Raw genomic sequence first — 20,165 nt, forward strand, 5'->3', positions numbered from 1 at the left:
GACCAAAGCTCCCTCTTCTGGAGCGTGGAAGTTCCATAGAAGGAAGAAGACTAATCACTGTAAGTTGGCATGTGGGGGATGTCATAGCATTTAACACAAAATATTTGCTCTCCCCCAAAGTTGCCAATCATTACTGGATTTGGTGATTGCCACAACATTTTCCAGAAAACAATGGGTTTCCTCCTTTTGTACATAAAATTTTCCAACTAACTACTCTATCGGGGAAGGTGAATCTATATCAATTTATTGTTAAATGAGTATATGACCAAAATAGGTTCTTGCTGCAGTTTTGGAGTGATCATAGGGTCGGCTTTCCCCAACTACTGGCTCCATATTCTGAAAATTGTTTTCAGAATGTTTATGTTCCTTCATTTACAAAAAGGAAGGTGCTGGGGTTGGGGACCTCAGATAAAGAATCCAAAATACAGAAAAGGTAGTGTCTGTTGCTAACTTCACTTTCTGGGATAAATCTAGCAGAATATTACCATGAATTTTTGAGAGGAGACAGAGCACTTGGATGGACAGCATTTCTCAGGGGTGCTTAATTCCAAGTGGTGTATCTATCCCAGGGACTGGGTCAAGGAGAGCTTAACAGAATATTTGTTGGGAAACAAATCCTTTGCCATTGTAATGCCCGGACTGAAGAAGCTACAGCCAAGAAGCCAAATGCTGCAGTTGGCACTATGGTTCTCTGTTAATGGAATTGGATTTTCTTCTTCCTTCTTTTCTGGAACTCCAGGTGTCTTATGGTGCAGAGATTTAGAGTAGGGACATGCAGAGCAAGGAATTTTTGCCCTCATTTAAATTGGCAGTTTGTTGGACTTTTTAAAATATCAATTCTATTTTACTCCTTTTTAAACAGTATTACTGGAAACACATCGAACGCTACATTTCTTTTTTTTTCTGAGTGAAATATTCAATATTACGTGCAAGAAGAAAAATCAATTATCTTTTTTAAACAACTGTTTAGCAGCATTCTTTAACCTGACATTCGAGGCATTTTTTTTCAGGCTTCCTGTCATAAATAGATAATTCCTCTGAAGACATCAAAATTTGAATATAAGAAACCTGATACCTCTAACAAATCATGCTGGTTAATTTTTTCCTTTCTAAGCTTGTTGGTTCATATCTCTTAATTATTGCACAATAAATTGCTGTTCCTTAAAACACACTTTCTGGACAAACATTTTTATACCATTTTAACATAATTCATCTGAGTTGTCCATAAACATATAAAGCTAACAAAATATTTAAAGACTTTTATTGAAAATAAGATAGTTTTTCCTTGTATTTTTGTGGTCCTTATGGATGTATGATTGCACAGTTTAGTTTTGTAACCAAACTTTAGAATTTTAAAGTTGTAAACATTCACCCAAGTCTTTCATTTTTCCTGGAAAACAAAGACCTGTGGATGCAAAAATCACTATCCAAAGGAATAAAACTCATGCTGTTGACCATCGGCATGTGGTTTGTTTTCCAGTTAATTAAGGTAGAGGGTGGGTTTGACAATGGGGTCTGGTACATGATGAGGACACTACGAGAAAGAAGCAACTCAACCCGTAGATTAGCCTTAATCTATGGCAGGACTTTTCAATGACTTAGGATGCCCAAGCTTTGGGTACATTCACTTTTTGCTTTCTGGTGAATTTTCTGCTGCGTCTGCAAGCAGCAGGTGTGATATTTATGTGTCCATCCAGTATTGAGTAGGTGAGGGTGTGACAAACTCATTTTTAAGTGTAGTGGAAGTTTCATGTAATTGAGAGAGTAGTAGAGTGAGTATTTATTTTTTTCCAGTCTCCAGGCTTGTTATGTATATATTTATTTATTTTTGGTGTGAAGCAACAGAGAGGCAGTGATGTGCAATAGCTTAGCACCTGGACTCTGGGGCTTGTCATCTGAGTTAGAATCCTAACTTAGTTTCTTACTACTTGGGTAATTGCAGGCAAATTGCATCTTTGCATCTCAGTTTGCACATCTTTAAGATGAGTCTTAATGATAGTATCACTTTATTGATTTATTATGGGGATAATTAATTTATTATCCCCATAATAAATTAATCTTATATTAATTATAACATTATATTAGTTAATCTTATAATTAATATAAGATGAAAACAATGTCTCACATAAAGTAACTGCTCACTAAACAATGACCTTTGTAATGAAAAGGGTTTGGATTTTTAAACCTGGTGTCTGGATTCCAATTGCTGGGCAGAACAGAACTCAGGGCCTCAGTTTTGTTATATCTAAATGGGATCAGTTGCAGTCTCTGTTGTTCTCAATCATGTAGGATTGTGCGGGGATAAGAGATTATGTAGGCAGACTCTCAGGGCTTGGAAATTATTAATATTTCACTTTACTTGTCAAACATTTGCTCAATGGAAATGCATGACAGGACTGTAAGTTAAACTTTCCATAGTACCTGTGCAATAAGCAGTATGGTTTTAAAGTGCACTTGAGATATCTTTCTAAGGAAGAGTGTGTAAAACGTGAACCACCTGCCCTGAGAAGGAGAGGAGACATTAAGACCATCACCCCTCATCTTTCATCAGGCCGCAGATCTGAAAGCATGGCCATGGCCTCATTATCTTGATGACTCACAGAGCCATGGCACTTTCCATCTCCTATGCTGTCCTTTCAAATTTAATTCATTGCTCAAAAAGATGCCTGCAGTTCCCAGAAATGATGCAAGTGGTATGTACCCTAGTGAAAGCTTGGACATTTGACTCTCAGGACATTCTCCCAAGTAGCCCTGATCCTGTCTTTCACTAACACAGCCCCTGACAATTGCAGAAAAATCCTCTTCTTTTTTACCAGAAACTTGGAGAGGATTATGGTTATATGGGCTTCTTTTTAAAAGTCTTGCAAAGCCTACTGTAAAAAAATTTGGGTATTTTTGCCAAAACACATAGATAAGAAAGTGAGTTCCTTTTTGACATTATTTTCATAAGTGATAGTATCTGACCATCCACAGGGTGAAAAATAAACATTTAATAGTTGTTTAAAAGCAAAATGAGAGGCACCAGTTAATATTTATTAGTTAACCAGTTAATGTGCATTAGTCCTTCCTCAGTCTCTTGTCCTTGAAGCAAGCTTGAAATGCTCTTAAGTCTAGTCTAAGTGTGTGGCACAGTTTCCTGGACGTCTTTTGTCACATGAAATAATTTAAAAGGAGCAAACAAACACATCTGCACCAAGAAGACCACACCTCTTGGAAGTGTGGTTAGTCAGTAAGAAAGCCCAATGGAAATGTGCCTGAATGGTGAGGCAGCAACTGCTATTCCAGCCACAATCCATTTTTAAAAGGATGGCATTTGTCATGTATTTGTTGTAACCAAATAAGAAACTTTGCTGTGAGAGACTTCAGGTCAAGATGGAGGCATAGGTAGACATGCTTTTACCTCCTTGCACAACCATAAGAAGGATCACGCCTAACCTCCAAACAAAAAGCACTCCGAACTACCAGTAAATTGAGCTGTATGGAAGTCTAAAAACCATTGATTTAAAGAAGCCATATTGACCCAGATGGGTAGGTGGGGCAGAGATAGGGACCCAGGGCAGAGAGGACACAGTGTGGCAGTGGTGAGGGGGCAGCACCTAGCAGAATGGGTGGTCCCACATTCACGTGCAATGGATACAAATCAGGAGGGACACCCTGGGAGTGAATGATCTGAACCTTAGGCCAGATGTGCAGCCCATGGTTCCAGTGCCAACAAGATAAAGGCTCATAACTTCTGGTTTTAAAAACCAGTGGGGATTGGGGTAGCAGAAGACACTACTGGTCTCTAGAGATAGTCTGTTTAAAAGGCCTGCATAGTCCTAGAACGGACACAAACCCAACCACTCTGGGAACCACCACTGGGGCAGCAGCTAGAAGGGAGCCAATTGCATATGGGAAGGGGGTGAAGTGACAGGAAACGGGGTGAGTACCAAGCAAGCCTCCTGCAGCCAGACAACATCATTGTCCCCACTCTGACCCCTTCCCCACAAACAGACCCACAAAGCAGTGAATTGTTTTTCCCCACCCTGGCAAATACCTAAGGCTCCACCCCATACAACTTAATAGGTACGCTAAGACAGGGAGTCAAAGCAGCTCTACCTAATACACAGAAACAAACACAGGAAGACTACAAATCAAGGAGACAAAGAAATATGGCCCAAATGAAAAAAAAAGGACAAAATCCCAGAAAAAGAACCAAGCAAAACAGAGATAATCAACCTATTAGATGCAGAGTTCAAAATACCCATGATAAAGATGCTCAGAGAACTCAATGAATATAGCAAAAGCACAAGGAAAGAAATGAAGGATACACTAAGTGAAATAAAAAAAATCCACAGGGAACCAACAGTGAAAGGATGGGAGCTGGGGTCCAAATCATAGGGCTGCCAGAAGGAGAAGAGGAAGAGCAAGAAAATGAAAACTTATTTGAAAAAATAATGAAAGAAGACTTCCCTAATTTGGTGAAGGAAATAGACATACAAGTCCAAGAAGCACAGAGTCCCAAACAAGACAGACCCAAAGAGGACCACACCAAGACACATCACAATTAAAATGCCAAAGATTAAAAATAAAAAAACTTTAGAAGTAGCAGGAGAAAAGCAGAGAGTTATCTACAAAGGAGTTTCCATAACACTATCAGCTGATTTCTCAAAGGAACCTTAGAGGCATGAAGGGGCTGGAAAGAAGCATTTGAAGTCATGAAAAGCAAGGACCTAAAACCAAGATTATTCTACCCAGCAAAGCTTACATTTAAAATTGAAGGGCAGATAAAGTGTTTCCTGGACAAGGTAAAGCTAAAGGAGCTCATCAGCACCAAGACCTTATTATATGAAATGTTAAAGGGATTTATTTAAGAAAAAGAAGAAGATCAAAACTATAAATAATGAAATGACAACAAACTCACAACTATCAACAGCTGACTCTGAAAAACAGAAACAAATTAAGCAACCATCTAGAAAAGAAACAGAATCATAGATATGGAGATCATTTGAAGGCTTAGTTGAGACAGGGAAGATGGGAGAAAATGTACAGGGAATAAGAAACATAATTTGTGGGTACAAATAGGTGGGTGTTAAAATTAGTATAGAAAATGGAGAAGGCAAAGAACTTATAAGCATGACCCATGGACATGAACTTGGGGGAGAGGGATTACTGGAGGAAGGAAGTACCAGATGGAGGAGGGCAAAGGGAGAAAAATAGAGTCAACTGTAAAAGCATAATTGATAAAATATACTTTAAAAAAAGGAAACTTTCACCTTGGCTGGTGTAGCTCAGTGGATTGAGTATAGACCTGTGAACCAAAGGATCTTGGTTTGATTCCCACTCAGGGCATATGCCTGGGTTGCAGGCCAGATTCCAGCAGGTGACAAACAAGAGGCAACCACACATTGATATTTCTCTCCTTCTCCCCTTCCCTTCCCCTCTAAAGATAAATAAATAAAATCTTTTTTAACAAAGGAAACTTTCCTTCTTATTTTCCCTTCTATTGTTAACATTTTCCATAATATGTAGGGACTTTACAACTTGATATTTTATGATGATCTTATAAAGTAACAAAGGCAAGTATTATTTTCCCAGTTTCACAGATGAGGAGACTGATGATCAGAGAGGTCAGGAGCTTGCCCCACAGCACACAGACAGGACTCACATCCAAGTTCCCTGATGCCACACTGATGTGAGCTCCAGGGAGCTGGCTCTATGATAAGGAAAACTTCAGGTGCCCTTGTCATGGTGTTGTCTGCAGTTAAGAGCCCCTTGAGGTGGAGGCAGAACTGCAGAGGAACGCAGTGTTCCTCTTACAGAGGCTGTAAGAGGAAGACCCAGCCAGTGGGGGCGGGAAGTGGTACTTTGGGGATATAAAACACACAAACATTGCTGTAAGTGAGCAGTGCAGGCAGATGTGTTACTGCAGAGAAATATCCCTAGCTGGAGCAGCTGCAGTGCCTTTTTCTGAAACAGGCATCTCATTGTATGAATCCCAGGTTTCCAAATGAGGGTAGCCTTAGACAATGTTGCTTGGTATACATTAGCCTCAAATTATAATATTCTCTTTGATATTATAGACATAACATCATACCTATATATAATACCTATTTCTTTATTTTTTAAAGATTTTTATTTATTTATTTTTAGAGAAGGGAAGGGAGGAAGAAAGAGAAGGAGAGAGACATCAGTGAGTGCTTGCCTCTCACTTGGGTAACTGAGGGATCTGGCCTGCAACCCAGGAATGTGCCCTGACTGAGAATTGAACTGACAACCCTTTGGTTCTCAGGTTAGCACTCAATCCACAGAGCCACACCAGCCAGGGCTATATTACCAATAATATAACAATGTCACAATTTTGTGACTGTTGATCTTTCCACAATTGCCCTAGGGATCCCTCTCTTGTTGAGGTCTCTTTATGGAAGCCCTTATGTCCACTTCTAGACTCTTTGTCGTGACAATAATGGCAGCTATGGAACAGGAATTGGACCCTCTGTTGTTGCATTAATTTTCACAGCAGTCCTAAAAGGGAAGATTATTCCTATTTTATAGATGCAGATAGTGACACTTAGAGAAGATAACTTTCCCAAAGTTTCATAGCTTGTCAATAGGCAGGTGTTCTGGTTACATATTGCTGCATAACAAATTACCCAGAAATTTATTGGCTATAATAACAATCAGTTTCTTGTACCTCACTATCCTCTGAGTCAAGAATTTTGTAGGAAGGGCTCAGCAGAGACAGCTTAACTCTCTTCCACATGGCATCAGCTACCGTGGCTTGACTGGGGCTACAGAATCTGTTTTTATGATGGCTACTAGACAGCATTCTTAGTTCTTTTTCACGTGGGCCTCTCCACGTGGCTGCTTGGGCTTCCTCATAGCCTGAAGGCTAGGTTCCAAGAGTGTGCTTTCTAAAATACAAGAAGTAAAATCTGCCATTCTCTTAAGGTGTAGTCACAGAAGTGTCACGGTGTCACTTCTGCTTTGTTGTATTGCTCAGGAAGTCCAAGAGCTCTTCTAGATTCAAGGAGAAGGAATGTAGACCTGATGTCTCATTGGGAGGAGTGTCAAAGAATTTGCAGCCATGTTTAGTCTTCCACAGCCAGGATGAGAACCAACATTGCAGTCACTGTTGGGGCAACTTTGCCCTCAAAGTTCCCTGGTCTACCAGGGATGAAGGTAAACACTACCAAGACATGATCTGCTTGGGGAGGAAAGGTGGCCAATCCCTCAAAGGGGAAGGGCCAACAGCCCCCTGCTCAAGGGGCTTTCATTGGGTTTGTTTGCACAAGAATACAGGTAAGAATCAAACAATAGATAGCATTCAAAGAACTATGAGGGCTTATTCTCAGTCAGGGTCAGATAGCTAAAGAGACATAAAACTTTGAGGAACAACCTTCTTTCTTGGACCCTTATCATTTAAATGAAAGCATTTTAAGCAAAGCAGGTTTCACAGGATTTATTTATATATTCTTTCTTATGCCTGATTCACCCCAATACCTGACCTTTCCAGCACAGGGCTGCCCCACCTTTCCCATCATAGGTTTTTAGGCTTAAGTGGATTAGAGCCAGGAAGCGCTTCTCCCAGATGGAATTGGGGACTCAGGCTATGTCACAATAGCTGGAGGGATGAGGGCCCATCGCTCCCTCTTTGTCACAGCCCCCCCACCCCGAGTCCTTCCATGATGGACTCCCAAGTGATCGTGTCTGTCCTAGGTTGCCCCTCTCTGAGGGGTCGTACCCACAATGGACATTGACCACACTTTGGGGGCAGGGGAAGAAGCAGAAGCAGAACTTGCTGCCAGAGACAAGCTCTGTCTCCTGTGGCCTGCATTCCAGAGGTCGTTCACTTAGTCATGGGGGGCAGTTACAATTCCTGAAACCAAGCAGGGCAGTTCCCAACAAGTCATGATACCATATTGTGTCTCAACTAGTACAATACCAGATGCTTTTTTCAATCACCAAATGTATCTCTTGGTGTTAGAGTGACTAGACCATGAGCCACTTAAGAGCCTTGCACATTTTAGGTTTAGTAGAATGCCTACCTGAGCATAGTCGATGACCCATAAATGAATGAGTGATGGAGAACTGAGCTCCAGTCCTGGCTCTGCTTCTAAGCAGCTCTCTTAGCCCAAGCAGGGTGTTGAACTAACTGGTCTTTGGTACCATGCAATAAAATAAGGAGATGGAATTAGACTGAGCCCTAGTCTTGCTTTCCCCAGCACTCTCATTATATTCGCCTGCTCGGGCTGCTATCTGAAATTCCATAAACTGAGCAGGACTTTCTTTCCATGTGTTGGCAGCCATTTCTTACTGCATCCTCAGGAGAGACACATACTTCTTTTACATCGAGTACAAAGTAGTTACTAATTGTCATTTACAGCTCACAGAGGTGGTATGTGGGGAACAGACAACAATGAGAGGTTCTGTGGTCTCTAGGCTCTGGTTGGTGTACCCTGCAGGATTTGGAAAAGGGAATTCATCTGACATTTCAAAGGTATGTTAGTTATTTAGATGCAAAAAGGGACAGACTCACTTCAGGTAAATATTGACCTTTGTCAAGGAAGTTACAGGCCTAGGACATGACGACCTTCAATGACTCCCTCTTAGTTAGGAATTCTTATGCTCAGACCATCCTATGTGGTTACTTTCAGTCTCTGGGTTTGTAGGGATCCCCTTGCAGGCCACGCCGGAGCTTGTCAGGTTTAATAGGTGGCCCCTTTTTCATCTACAGCATCAATATTTTTTAAAGCTTCTCAGGTGATTTCATTGTGTAGCCAGGGTTGATGATTTCTAATCTAAAGTTAAAGGCACTAGATTTCTAGCTGCTACAGAATGTAAGAAATTGAGGATCAAAACCTGATAGCTACTAAATAATTTGGGGTGTGGATTGTGTGGTATCTTGAATATTAGCTTCCCAGAGAGTCCACATCCTAACTCTCAGGATGGGAATCTGTTAGGTTACATAGCAAAGGGGAATTTAGGTCGCTAATCAACTGACTTGGGAGATATTTCTGGGTTACCCAAGTAGGACCTTGTAATCGTGAGGGCCCTTAAAAGTGGGAGAGGAAGGTAGAAGAAGAGAGGGAGGGGCGATGTGGCTACAGAAGAATAGTCAGAGATATGCAATATCGTTGGTTTTGGAGATGGAGGAAGGCAACATGACCGGAGGAATGTGGGATACTTCTAGAAGCTAGAGAAGGAAAAAAAAAAAAAAGGATTTCCCCCTAGAATCTCCAGAAAGGATTGCAGCCCTGCTGACAACTAGAATTCTCCTGGTGGTGGACATCTGACCTGCAGAATTGAAAGATAATAAATTCATGTGGCTTTAAGCCACTGGGTTTGTGATGATAATTTGTTACAGCAATCTCAAGAAACTATTGTAGTATAGATGGTCAGTTCCTCAAGGTTTCCTGGAGGAGGTAAATCGTAAGAAACTTTTTCAAGGATGTTGTTAGTGGAGAAAAACTCCAAGCAATGGATGTTGGAATTTGAATCCATTAGGGAAAAAAACACCTTAAGAAATCTCAATGTTGTTTAAGAATTACCCAGCATGTTTAAAATCAAAAGTCAGAGGAATAAAACAGTATTGTGTGATTGTCACTAAGTTCCCCAATAGAGTCAGAGGCAAGGAAGTCTTGGGAATTTTTCTTAGGAAAGTTACTTGAATTGTAATCACTCATAGATTTAAAGGCTGATAAAACACAAGTTACCTGCATGATTTTAAACTACTTAAGTCTGCAAAGAAAGCAGATAGAATCTTCAGCTTCCACACAGCTCAGCACCTGAATGCAAACGGCAGCTTAATGCTCCTATCGCTCTCCTTTAATCAGGTCTCCAGACTGAGGATTCTTATCATTGGATTCTACTGAATAAAAAATAATTGGATAATCTCTCTATCATTCTTTCTCTCTCCACCTCTACTACTGTCTCATGTATACACACACTAGAGAGAGAGAGAGAGCACACACACAAAAACACAAAAAAACCTTTTGTACATACATTTGTGTATTAAAGTATATTTACTGAGGATCTGTATATGACATGAATTGTATTAGGGATACATTAATGAATCAGACAGGCAAGTCCTTATTCTCATGACCCTTACAGTCTGGTGGAGAACACAGACAAATAACAAGGCACTTGATTGTAAAGTAGGAAGTATAGGTTGCTATGACAGAACATGGAAGGGGCCTGGGGTGGAGAGGGAGGAGTACATCAGAGGTTTCCTGAAAGAAGACAACTTTTTAAAAAAATATTTTATTTATTTATCTTTAGAGGGGAAGGGAAGGAGAGAGGGAGAGAAATATCAATGTATGGTTGCCTCTGCCGAGGACACACAATGTATCTTGTGTCCCCTGCCGGGAACTGGCCTGCAACCCAGGCATGTGTCCTGACTGGGAATCGAACCTCGATCCTCTGATTCGAAGGCCCGTGCTCAATCCACTGAGCTACACCAGCCAGGGCTAGAAGACAACTTTTAAGCCAGCCATTTTCAAAGAGTGGCACCTGGATCAGAAATATCAGCAAACCCAGGGAGACTGTTAAAAATGGAAATTCTCAGGCCCATTAAGACAAACCTATTAATCCTGGAATTCTGGAGTTAAGTCACAGAAATCTGTGTTTTAATAGACCTCTAAGTGGTCCAGATACATGCTAAAGTTTGAGAACCAGAGGATCATACCTGGGCTGCACATTAGAATCACTCAGAGCACTTTTACACCTGACTGATGATGTGGCCCCACCCTTAGAGATACAGATTCGATTGGTCTGGGAACCAGTATTGTCAAAGCCCCCGGGGGATTATAATATAAGTTCAATGTGCAGTCAGGGTTGAGACCACTTCACTAAGCTGACAACTGAACCTTGTGTTAGCCAGGCAGTGTGGGCTGGGGAAAGGGCAAAAAGGCTACTGTAGGCAGACATGCAAAGGCCTAGATGTAAGAGAAAGCCTGAGGTGGTCTAAGGCTAGAGAGCACACACAACAAAACTCTATGGTTTATAAGGTCCACAGCTATATATTTAAGTGCATATTGCAGTACTTAAACTTTAAGGCACATAGAAATCATATGGGAATCTTGTAGAAACACAGACCCCTGTGCAGTAGGAAGGTGCTATTGCCCCAGCTCCCCCTGAGTGAGCATGCCAGAGAGTGATGCAGACTGCAGAAGAATATATCTGTGCATCAGCCCCAGGGTCAACATACAGGGATTCGGTTGGAGTGAACTGCAGACGCCCTTTGCTGGGTGGGTATGTTTTGAGGCCAAGGAGGATGGATGCAACCTTGCACAATCTTCCAGCCTGCTCTTTTGATTATTTTCCATCAAGGTTATACTGCTTTTAGCTCAGCAGTAACAGCCACACACCCCCCTCCTTCGTTGCTCCCTCCCCAACCCCCATCTAGCTGAGTGCATCCCCTGGCTAGGCCAGCAGAACCAGCTCATTAGGTGCCCGCTGGAGCGCTTTCTAACCTGGTAGCTAGCCAAGGGGGTGCTGGCTAAGGAGGGGGTCTCCCCAGGGGGCTTCTTTCCCCACTCTTTCTCTTCCCACCTGCCCCTGGCTGACAGAGTGCCTGCGGCAGAGCTTCCCGCTGCAGCAGCCCCTTTCACTTGGCACGCACTTCTGGGCGCTGTCCATGGTTGCAGCAGCTTTAGGCGCGCCACGTCAGGAGGCCGCAGCAGGGCCCTGCGATTGGCCGAGGTGCCCCTGGCCATCCCCCAACACACCCGCCTCCGGGTCCGGTTCTTGAGCTCGGCCCCGTAGGCGCTCGTGCCAGCGAGCTGGCTGGGCGCGCTCTGGGTCTCCCGGAGGCACACCCACTTTCCTTAATAGGGCAGAGTCCTGTCCGGAGCAGACCGTGGAGCTCAGGGGTGGGGCTGGGAGCCCTGGGACGCCAACGCGGAGGGTACACGCAGAGCCTCTGCCGCCTCCGAGCGGCAGGAAGGAGCAGCTGGTCACTGCGCCCCAGGCAGCCACTACCCGGAGACTCCGCTCCTCTCTCCCGACCGAGATCTTCCTGTGCACCCTTCCGGGTACCTCTGGTCCAAACCTCTCGCAACGATATGGAAGAATTTTTGCAACGCGCCAAGTCTAAACTGGTAAGTTGAGGAAGCAAGGCTGTGAGTTGTGTGTGTCTGTGTGCGCGTGTGCGTGTATGTACGTGTATGTACGTGTGTGTGTTCTGATGAAGAAGAAAGGGCATTGCTGTAGAAGAGGAAGAGATAACTTTGTCATTTAGTTGTCAGGGTATACGGGCTGTCCCCTGGAAAAAATCTCTGGAACTCTGGTGCTTACAGGAAGCAGTCTGTCTCCAGAATTCTCCCTCAAGTCAGACAAAATGCTGAGCTGGGGGCGGTCACAGCCTGACTCAAGTTGGGTGTTGTGTGTCCAGTTTTGGTCCCTTCAGCCTGAGATTGGAGAGAGGCAGGTCCAGCCAAATCTGCGTTTTACTCCCGAAGGCTGGAAGATGAATGGGTGTGGTGCTCCTTGGAAAAAGAGCCCAGGCTCTGCAGATGCGTTACATGTGAGTGTAGAAGGAAAATAAGAATCCCTCCGATGGACACACTGTGATGATTGCTGGGGGCCGGGGTGGGGGATAAGGGGATTAAATGGTAATGGGAATAAATACAATAAAGATGAAAAAAAAACTTAGAAAAAGAATCTCTTGGAATTGGCTTTAGCTGCAGGTGGTGGTAAAACATAAGTGAGGAAGTCCGAGTGTCAGCGAGGAAGGACACGTGCCAATGCGCAGTTTATACAAACACACCACTCTCAGAGCTTGCTCCGTACTCGCCTGTGAACCGTGTGTCTCTCTGGTCCCTGTTCGGATCTGTAACACAGGACAGAGAAAGAAGGGGAAAACCCCAACTGTTGCTGGCCGTGTGGGTTGTGCCAGACTGTCGTTCTCCTGGAGAACAGCGTGTGGGCCAGCTATGTTTCCCTGTTTCGTTGTACAAAGAGTGAACCAGAATTTCACTGTGCACATTGACAGCTGCTATATATTCTGGAACAACAGATCCTAACAGTTTCCTAATTCTGAATTGTTTTGGCTCTCCTGCATAGCAGTAATAAACATAATGGGAATGTTTCCGTTTCGGTGCTTAAAACAAAAGCCTCTGCCCTTTTAGTAGCAATATCTTTAATGAACAGTGAAAGCGCCTTTTATGGGCCTGGCATAGGGGGAAATGCATAATTTATGATGCCTTTAACCTTTAAACCTTAGAAGCCAAAGTATAAAGTCTGCATTAAGGTGACGTCTTGATTACAAGGCAGGGTATTTGCAGGCTTGTTACCGTAACTGACCTTGGAACGACAAAGGGAGTGCAGAGGAAAGTGGGATTCTTACCCTGACTTGACTGTAAGTATCTTTTAAAAGACCACGTGAGTTGATTAGTGCTAATATAAGTACTTTGTTTTCTACCATAAGCCTCCCAGAAAGTTGAATGTTTGTGGGGATTTTAGCATTGAGAACCTATGTGATCATTTCTGTGTTTATTGCTGACCCCCCTATGAGTTCTACATGAGCACACAAAGGAAAATACAGATTGCAGAAACTCACTTCCATTTCCGATAGTACAAGTATGCTCTGTGTTCTTTGCCTAATAATGAATGAGAGACGGTCAAAAAGGAAGGTCAATTTTGGCTGCTTATTTACTTATTAACTTTTCGTGGGTGAAAATAAATGGTGATCGGTGATAAACGAAGTTTTAGACCCCACCTGTACTCCACTTCCCTTATGTTTACTTTAACAATAAACATTTAGATTGTGGAGGGTGAGCAAGAGCAATTGCTGGAATAGAAAAGTCCCTATTTCAGAGTAATCAGTTGAAAATCATGTGTAAGTTTATTTACTGAAAGCCTTCATTAGCTGAGCAATTGCTCTACATCATTAAAAAAATAAAGACAGGAAAAGGAAGGGGTTGTTTGAAATACTGTTCCCAGTCTCCTGCTTTAGCCAGAAGAACAATTACCGCTAATTTTGTTTTTTTCTTGGAACAGGTTTCTCATTAGAGATCGCAATTAGTCTGTCGCAGTCAGCCGCAGCAAAGGTGGTCTGGTGACTGTTAGTGCCACATTTTCCCTGACAAACTGCATGTTCTAGGTACAAAATTTTTACCGCACATGCAACATTTAAGTGTTATAGCAGATAACCTTCTGTTTAAGAGAACATATTTGTTTAAGAGAAAAAGATTAAGTCAATAATTATGGCATTCATTTGTGAGTTTATTCATACAGAAACAACAGAATTTTAAAAAATTAGTCTATACTTTGGGAAACATTTTAAGGAGGAGAAAATCATTGTGCTGGTTTTCATTTAAGCTTTATTAGACCATAATTAGGTAGGACTTATGTGTTATGTTTAAGCAGTTTTCCATCAGAAGTCAATGTATATAATACCTTAAAAAGTCTAATTGGCAGACTTTTTCTACCTGCTTCACTTCTTTGGTATTCTGTAAGCGCAATACATATCGTTGAATGGTTTGAAGTAGTTAATGTCCCTTCCAAAGACTTAACACAGTCTAATCGCTACCAAAGCTAGTTAATTTCAACAAACCAAAGAAATTTAAAACTCGAAAACTGAATGGCTGTTAGCCATAGACAAAATCTCCAATCGTCAACTTTGGGGACTTTATTTGTGTGCTTTTTAATCCTAACCAGGAACATTTATTACCCATCTGCCATTGGGAGGGGAGAAGAAGTTCTCCCATTCTGGGCCAGGTCTGTGGGTGGAACAGAAATCTTAGAAGCAGAAGGAATGCTTTTGAATTTTTATCAGGTAGTTAGGATATTATTTTTGTTGAAATTGGGAAAGCACTCTTTTCGTTCTATTTATCATCCCAGTCTGGTTTTTCAAGTCCTTAAACTGAGGCAGATTCACTGATACAATCCCATCCCTCTTTTCCCTAAAACTTCTAACACCACCCTTCATTCCAGAGAATAGGTAAAGCAGATCAGAAATGGCGAAAGTTAACCCCAGGCATGGCTTCAGAGGGATCTCCCCCCCCCGCCCGCCCCCTCGAACCCAAATGCTTCCCTAGGGGGCCTGCCTCTGACTTGTCAGGACAGGCCTAGGTGCCTGGAATTTCTTTGTAAAAAAGAAAAACCTGGGCTAAAGGTGGAGGGCAGCAAGGGAAGTAGTCACTCCTGCCATGCAGTCTGCAGAAACGGATAGGAAATTAACGCAATTATTGTGAAAACAATTAGAACAGTGGAGTAAGCAGTGGGAGAGCTAGATCCAAGGCAGTTGAGGAGGTAACCAAATTGATTTGTTACCTTCATGCACTACTCCATACGTGAACTCAGCTAATTCTGATCTGAAGACACATTTTCTTTCTCTCTCGCCACTGCCCACCTGGCTTTTCTTCCACCTGCCTATGCTGAGCTGGAATAGGGACAGGGACCAAATCCTGTAGTTCCAGGTCTGCCCTTAAGTTTAAGCCATGCCTTTCACCTTGGTTATACCAGTTCTATGGTGGTGTCTTCCTCATTCTTAGTTACACTGTTTCTATGGTGAGGGAAATTGAGAGCTTCCTGCCCTAGGCTGTAGTTTAGGAAATACCCTCCAGTTCATAGTGACCAGCTCAGAAAACTATTCAGGCCAAGGCAACCTCATGATGGCAATAAACAGCTGAAGTTCCCATGAACATTGGGAGGTGGGAAATGAGGTAAATGGGTACTCAGAACCCCGGGGGCTCTGGTTGGCAGGACGCCAGGGTCCCTGCACTGGGTAGACCAGCTGCTGGCTGCTGGCTGGTGGCTGCTGGCTGCTGAGCCTCTCCCACTGCCCAGACTCCGCCCGCTGATGCAACTGAAGCAGCTGCTGGAGGGAGGGAGGGGCTGCAGCACACATGCCCTGAGTTGTAGGTCATGAGCCAGCCTTGTGTGTGAGTGTGTTTGTGGCAGGAGAGTCAGCTGCCACCGATGGATATGAGGCATATTAATGTCCCGGGAATGCTGTTTTCAAAGACCCTTGCAGTGGGGTGGGGTGGGGACTGGATCACCACTATGATCTAGAGAATGCACCTGCCACTTCAGCAGTGACAACTGCAGGTGACAGGCTCACATCTGCACTGGGTATTGGTCAACATGGGGACTTCCACAGAATAAAAGTTCTGGGTGACCTGCATGTCAGCGTATACTCCGGGGTGTGTGGCATAGAGACAATAAAATGCATTCAAAAGTAAATGAACAACCATATTACAGTTTATAGAGATAAAGTTTTAAAAAAGAATGAAAAAGACTGCACCATGTCTGCAAAGTAATCAATCATCTTGACTGGAAGTTGGAGGAATACATTCTTCCCGATTTCCTTAATGGGAAGAAGGTCGTGCGTGTCAATAAAAACATTTTTGAAGTGGAAGTTCCATGCCTTTCAAAGGGCCGCTGTGGTGAGGACTAGCGATGATGGAGATGCTGGCAGAGCAGTTTCACTCGGAGAGCTGAGGTCATTCTGATCACTGTCCTCAGGATCAGGTCCCTCCCCATTATAAGTGAGAGCTGCTGCATTTGAGATGGTGCCAGAGCATTCTAAGCAGGAAACTCAGGAACCCAAAGCACTTCTGTGTATGTGGCGCCTCCCACTTAGGTTCTGATGAGAGAAGAGCCCTTGATTGCTTTAGCCCTGGAGTCAGCTTGGCTTCTCACTGCCTGAGCTCTCACACCGTGAGCTGCGATTGTCCCAGTCTCAGGGCCTGCAGAGAAGACCCAGACTTTTTCAGTGTAAATCTCAGAGTGGACTGCTCTGCCTCACAGGTAAAGAATTGGTCACTGCCATTCAGATAGCACCTTGTGTCTTGAAGGATGTGACCAGGTGAGTGAGGACACCCTTTAATCTGTGATTTGGGATATATATATATATAATGTTAACTAGGTACAAAAGTAACAGCTTTGGTCATTTGTAGCATTTATCTGGGCTGATAGTAACATCATGTTGGGTTTGGTACCTCTCTGGAAAGCTTTCATAAGCACTGGTGCCTTGGTGATGGAGGCATCACTCTTCCCTCACCCCCACTCCTCCCTGGAGGGCTAGCTGAGCAGGGAAAGGGGTGAAGGAGAAATACCTACATCTGGACGAAGGCTTCAGAAGGGGAAAGAACATCTGAGGACCAGAGGAGTAAAGTGTATGATTTTGCCTTGGTCATTGGTTCTTTTTTGCCTACTGGAGTTTATGGGAGAGTCATGGAGTTTGGAGTCTTTGGAAAAAAAAACTGGGAAGGGCAGGGCTGGTATAATCAAGGGGCAGCCTTCACATGGATTTTGATGTATAATAGGTTCCCACAGTCGCCTACTCAAAACCTCCGGCAATGTCCCAGATCCATGTCTATCCGAGCCCTGTGCCTTTGGGCTTTGCTTTCCAGGGAGAAATGATCTTTCTACTTAAGGGTCTTGGGAATTTAATGGGGCACTAGATTGCCCAGGAAAAGCAGACCCTTGAAGCCTCAGTTAGAAAAACTAAACTGATAAAAAAGCCTTGTGTTTTTAATATGAAAAATGGGAAAATGAGACCTATTTCACAGATTTGTTGTAAAGCAAAATAATGTACCTGCGGCACCATATCACGGAACCTAAAATAATGGTTGCTCTTCTCCATTTGCTCCCAAGTTGGTCCTTTTCTTTGGTTTCTTATCTCAGTGAGTAACACTATTATTCATTGAATTTCTCCAACTGGGAATTTGCTTCTCCTCTTTCCCTTCCCCATCTGTCATATTCCAGATACCACTGAATCATCTGGGTGGGAGCAATGGCCGGCTAACCGGTTGGTCTCCTGCAAGCCACTCTCCGACGGGTGTGAGGAAGGTCACTGTGACAGCCTCTTTCACGCTTCTCCTGACTCTGCTTTAAAACCTCATAATCACTTCCCATTGCTCTTAGGAGAATAGACAACACTCTTGATCTGACCCTGGACTCTGGCCCAGTCTGCTGCCCAGTTTCTGCTGGCTTTTCCTCCAGCCCCGGGTTGGCTTAAGTCACTCCTACCTCTTCTGATTAGGTGAAGAAGAAGTGATGACTTTGCTAAGTGATCCCTCCCTACCCCACCTCCCCCATTTCATAAGTGTAAGTCAGGTGTTATGTTTTTAGCGTACTTATCTCAGCTTGTCGTTATATCTCTGGTGGGAATGCTTATTTGATTAATGAGAGTAGGGCCAGGGTCTCTGTCTGGTTTTGCTCATAATGACATCTCCCAGGCCTAGCACGGTGTCTGAAGCTCAGTAAGTAGTGGGGTTTGTGTGTGTGTGTTGGGGGGGGGAGGCAATGAATCATGCCATATTATCCTTAGTTAAGTACGAAACCTTCCAATCATGTTACTTAGAAATCATTTCAGTTACTGCTCTGTTTGGCTGCCAGTCTCTTGTCTCTCTGTTCAGCAATGGTGAGGCAATAGCTTTTCCTCAGGAAAGAGAATTACATGGTTTATTGTCTTTTCAGTAATAAAAACATTAGCTGGGTGGCAAAGCTATTGCTGTTGGCATTGTTTGCCTGAACCACATCAAAAGAACCCGGGTGTCTCTTTCTGTTGGTGATTACACCAATTCTTTCCAAGTTAGCACCTCCCATTACCATACACGGGTTAACAGTATCAAACTTGTTGAAATCAGTAATCTACCCAGTTCTCAAATCAACCTGAACAGTGTGGTTCACTCTGATGAGGGAGGGATTGGGGTAGCAGGTGGTGCGAGCATCATGAGTCACCAGATGAGGATGTTTTTTGTGTCTACAAAGATCTCTCTTATTTTGCACAACTTGTACTTGGCCTCCTCAGGCGTAATACGATAAATAGCAAAGCCACCCTTGGTGTCATAGACCAGATGGAAATTCTTTACTGTCTTATCAGTGCTGATGACGTCCACAAAACCACCAGGGCAGGCTGTATCCGTTCCGACCTGGACATTAATCTTACTGAACCATTGCATGCACATCTTCCTGACTTCATCGCCTGTCGGGGCAGATTTAAGTCTGCTCCTTAGCAAAAGATGTAGGGAAATATTCTCTCAGTTTGTGGGAGAATCGTCAATAGACGAGGAGAAAACACACTGATTAGTTTGTCCAGCATCCGATGCTTTGGAGCCGCTACGTGCTTCAGATGCTTCTCGGAACTCCGAGCCATACTGTGCTAAGCACAAAGAAGAGGAAAGTGGTTTTATACTTAATGAAGACATGAGTCTTGCACAAAGTGTGACATATGGTAGTGGCTCCATAAAAATGAGTAAGCGGACGAACAGGTAGACTCTTAGAGGTCTGAGTCTGAAGGAAGGCTGGTGACAGTGTGCAGAAATCGGGCTGGTTGATTAGAAAGAGGTGAGCAACATTATGGTCAAAGTGCCACACAGCACTTCACACATAGTACACACTTTGTACTATATGTTACTGCAGAATAATGAGGCTAGCTTTTATGCAGGACCGGGTGGAATGTATATGTTCTTGAATATATTTTGGCAACAAGTCTTGTCTAGTTCACGGTTCATATATTCACATTTGAGAATTAGCGCTTTCTTAGCAATATATCATGCAGTGGAATAGAACAAGGAGCTGAAAGTAGACATCAATAAATCAAAATTGCATCTGTGTCACCATCCTTTATGACTGGCGACTTCCCTGGGAGCACACATTTCTACACCTGAGCCCCTAACCTGATAACCGTGAAGCAGTCTATAGTCAAAGTTGCCAGCCCTAACAGGAAGATTCAGACGTGCCCAGAGAGCACTTTTGGATTTGGAGGGACCTTGGAGATCCTGTTTTCTTTCTCTTCACTCCTTTGCCTTAAATGCCATATGGCATGGTGGCTAATGGTGTGGACTCTGGAGCCAGCTGTCTGATCTCAAAGCCTGACATTGCCATTTTTACTTACTGTTGGGCAACTTCAGTTAAGCACACTTTGCTGTGCCTCGATTTTCTCATCTGTGAAATGAGAACAATAACAGCCCTCCCTTTTAGGCCTGTTGCAGGTATGCATGTACTAAGATGCTAGTATGTTCTCCATCCATAGTAATAAAGCTTGAAAAGCCACTGATGGAGAAGAGAACCAGAAAACCCTATTTAGAAAGAGGGGCAATTCTTAGCTCCCTGTAGTTCAATTAAAATTTGTTGAATGTCTGCCTTAGCTCTAGGAGATACAGTTTTACACTCGGTGCCCACAGAGATCTTGTGAGGTAGCTTGTATTTTTCTTTTGCATTTGAGGAAACTG

The 20,165-nt window shown here is 43.3% G+C and overlaps 1 protein-coding gene and 1 pseudogene across 1 annotated transcript in view; one reads left to right on the forward strand and one right to left on the reverse strand.

Annotated features, from left to right (window-relative positions):
• The first annotated feature begins 11,915 nt into the window (after window positions 1-11,915).
• Window positions 11,916-20,165, forward strand: part of PRUNE2 (prune homolog 2 with BCH domain) — a 248,705-nt gene continuing 240,455 nt past the window's right edge. The window contains exon 1 of the mRNA XM_037030318.1: window positions 11,916-12,080. Coding sequence (XP_036886213.1) covers window positions 12,045-12,080 — 36 coding nt within the window. The 5' untranslated portion in view covers window positions 11,916-12,044. The remainder of the gene's footprint in view (window positions 12,081-20,165) is intronic.
• Window positions 18,301-19,087, reverse strand: LOC118976074 (40S ribosomal protein S4-like; annotated as a pseudogene).

This window comes from Sturnira hondurensis, unplaced genomic scaffold (genome assembly GCF_014824575.4).
Source record: "Sturnira hondurensis isolate 20B ecotype Veracruz unplaced genomic scaffold, ASM1482457v3 Scaffold0020642, whole genome shotgun sequence".
Taxonomy (NCBI): domain Eukaryota; kingdom Metazoa; phylum Chordata; class Mammalia; order Chiroptera; family Phyllostomidae; genus Sturnira; species Sturnira hondurensis.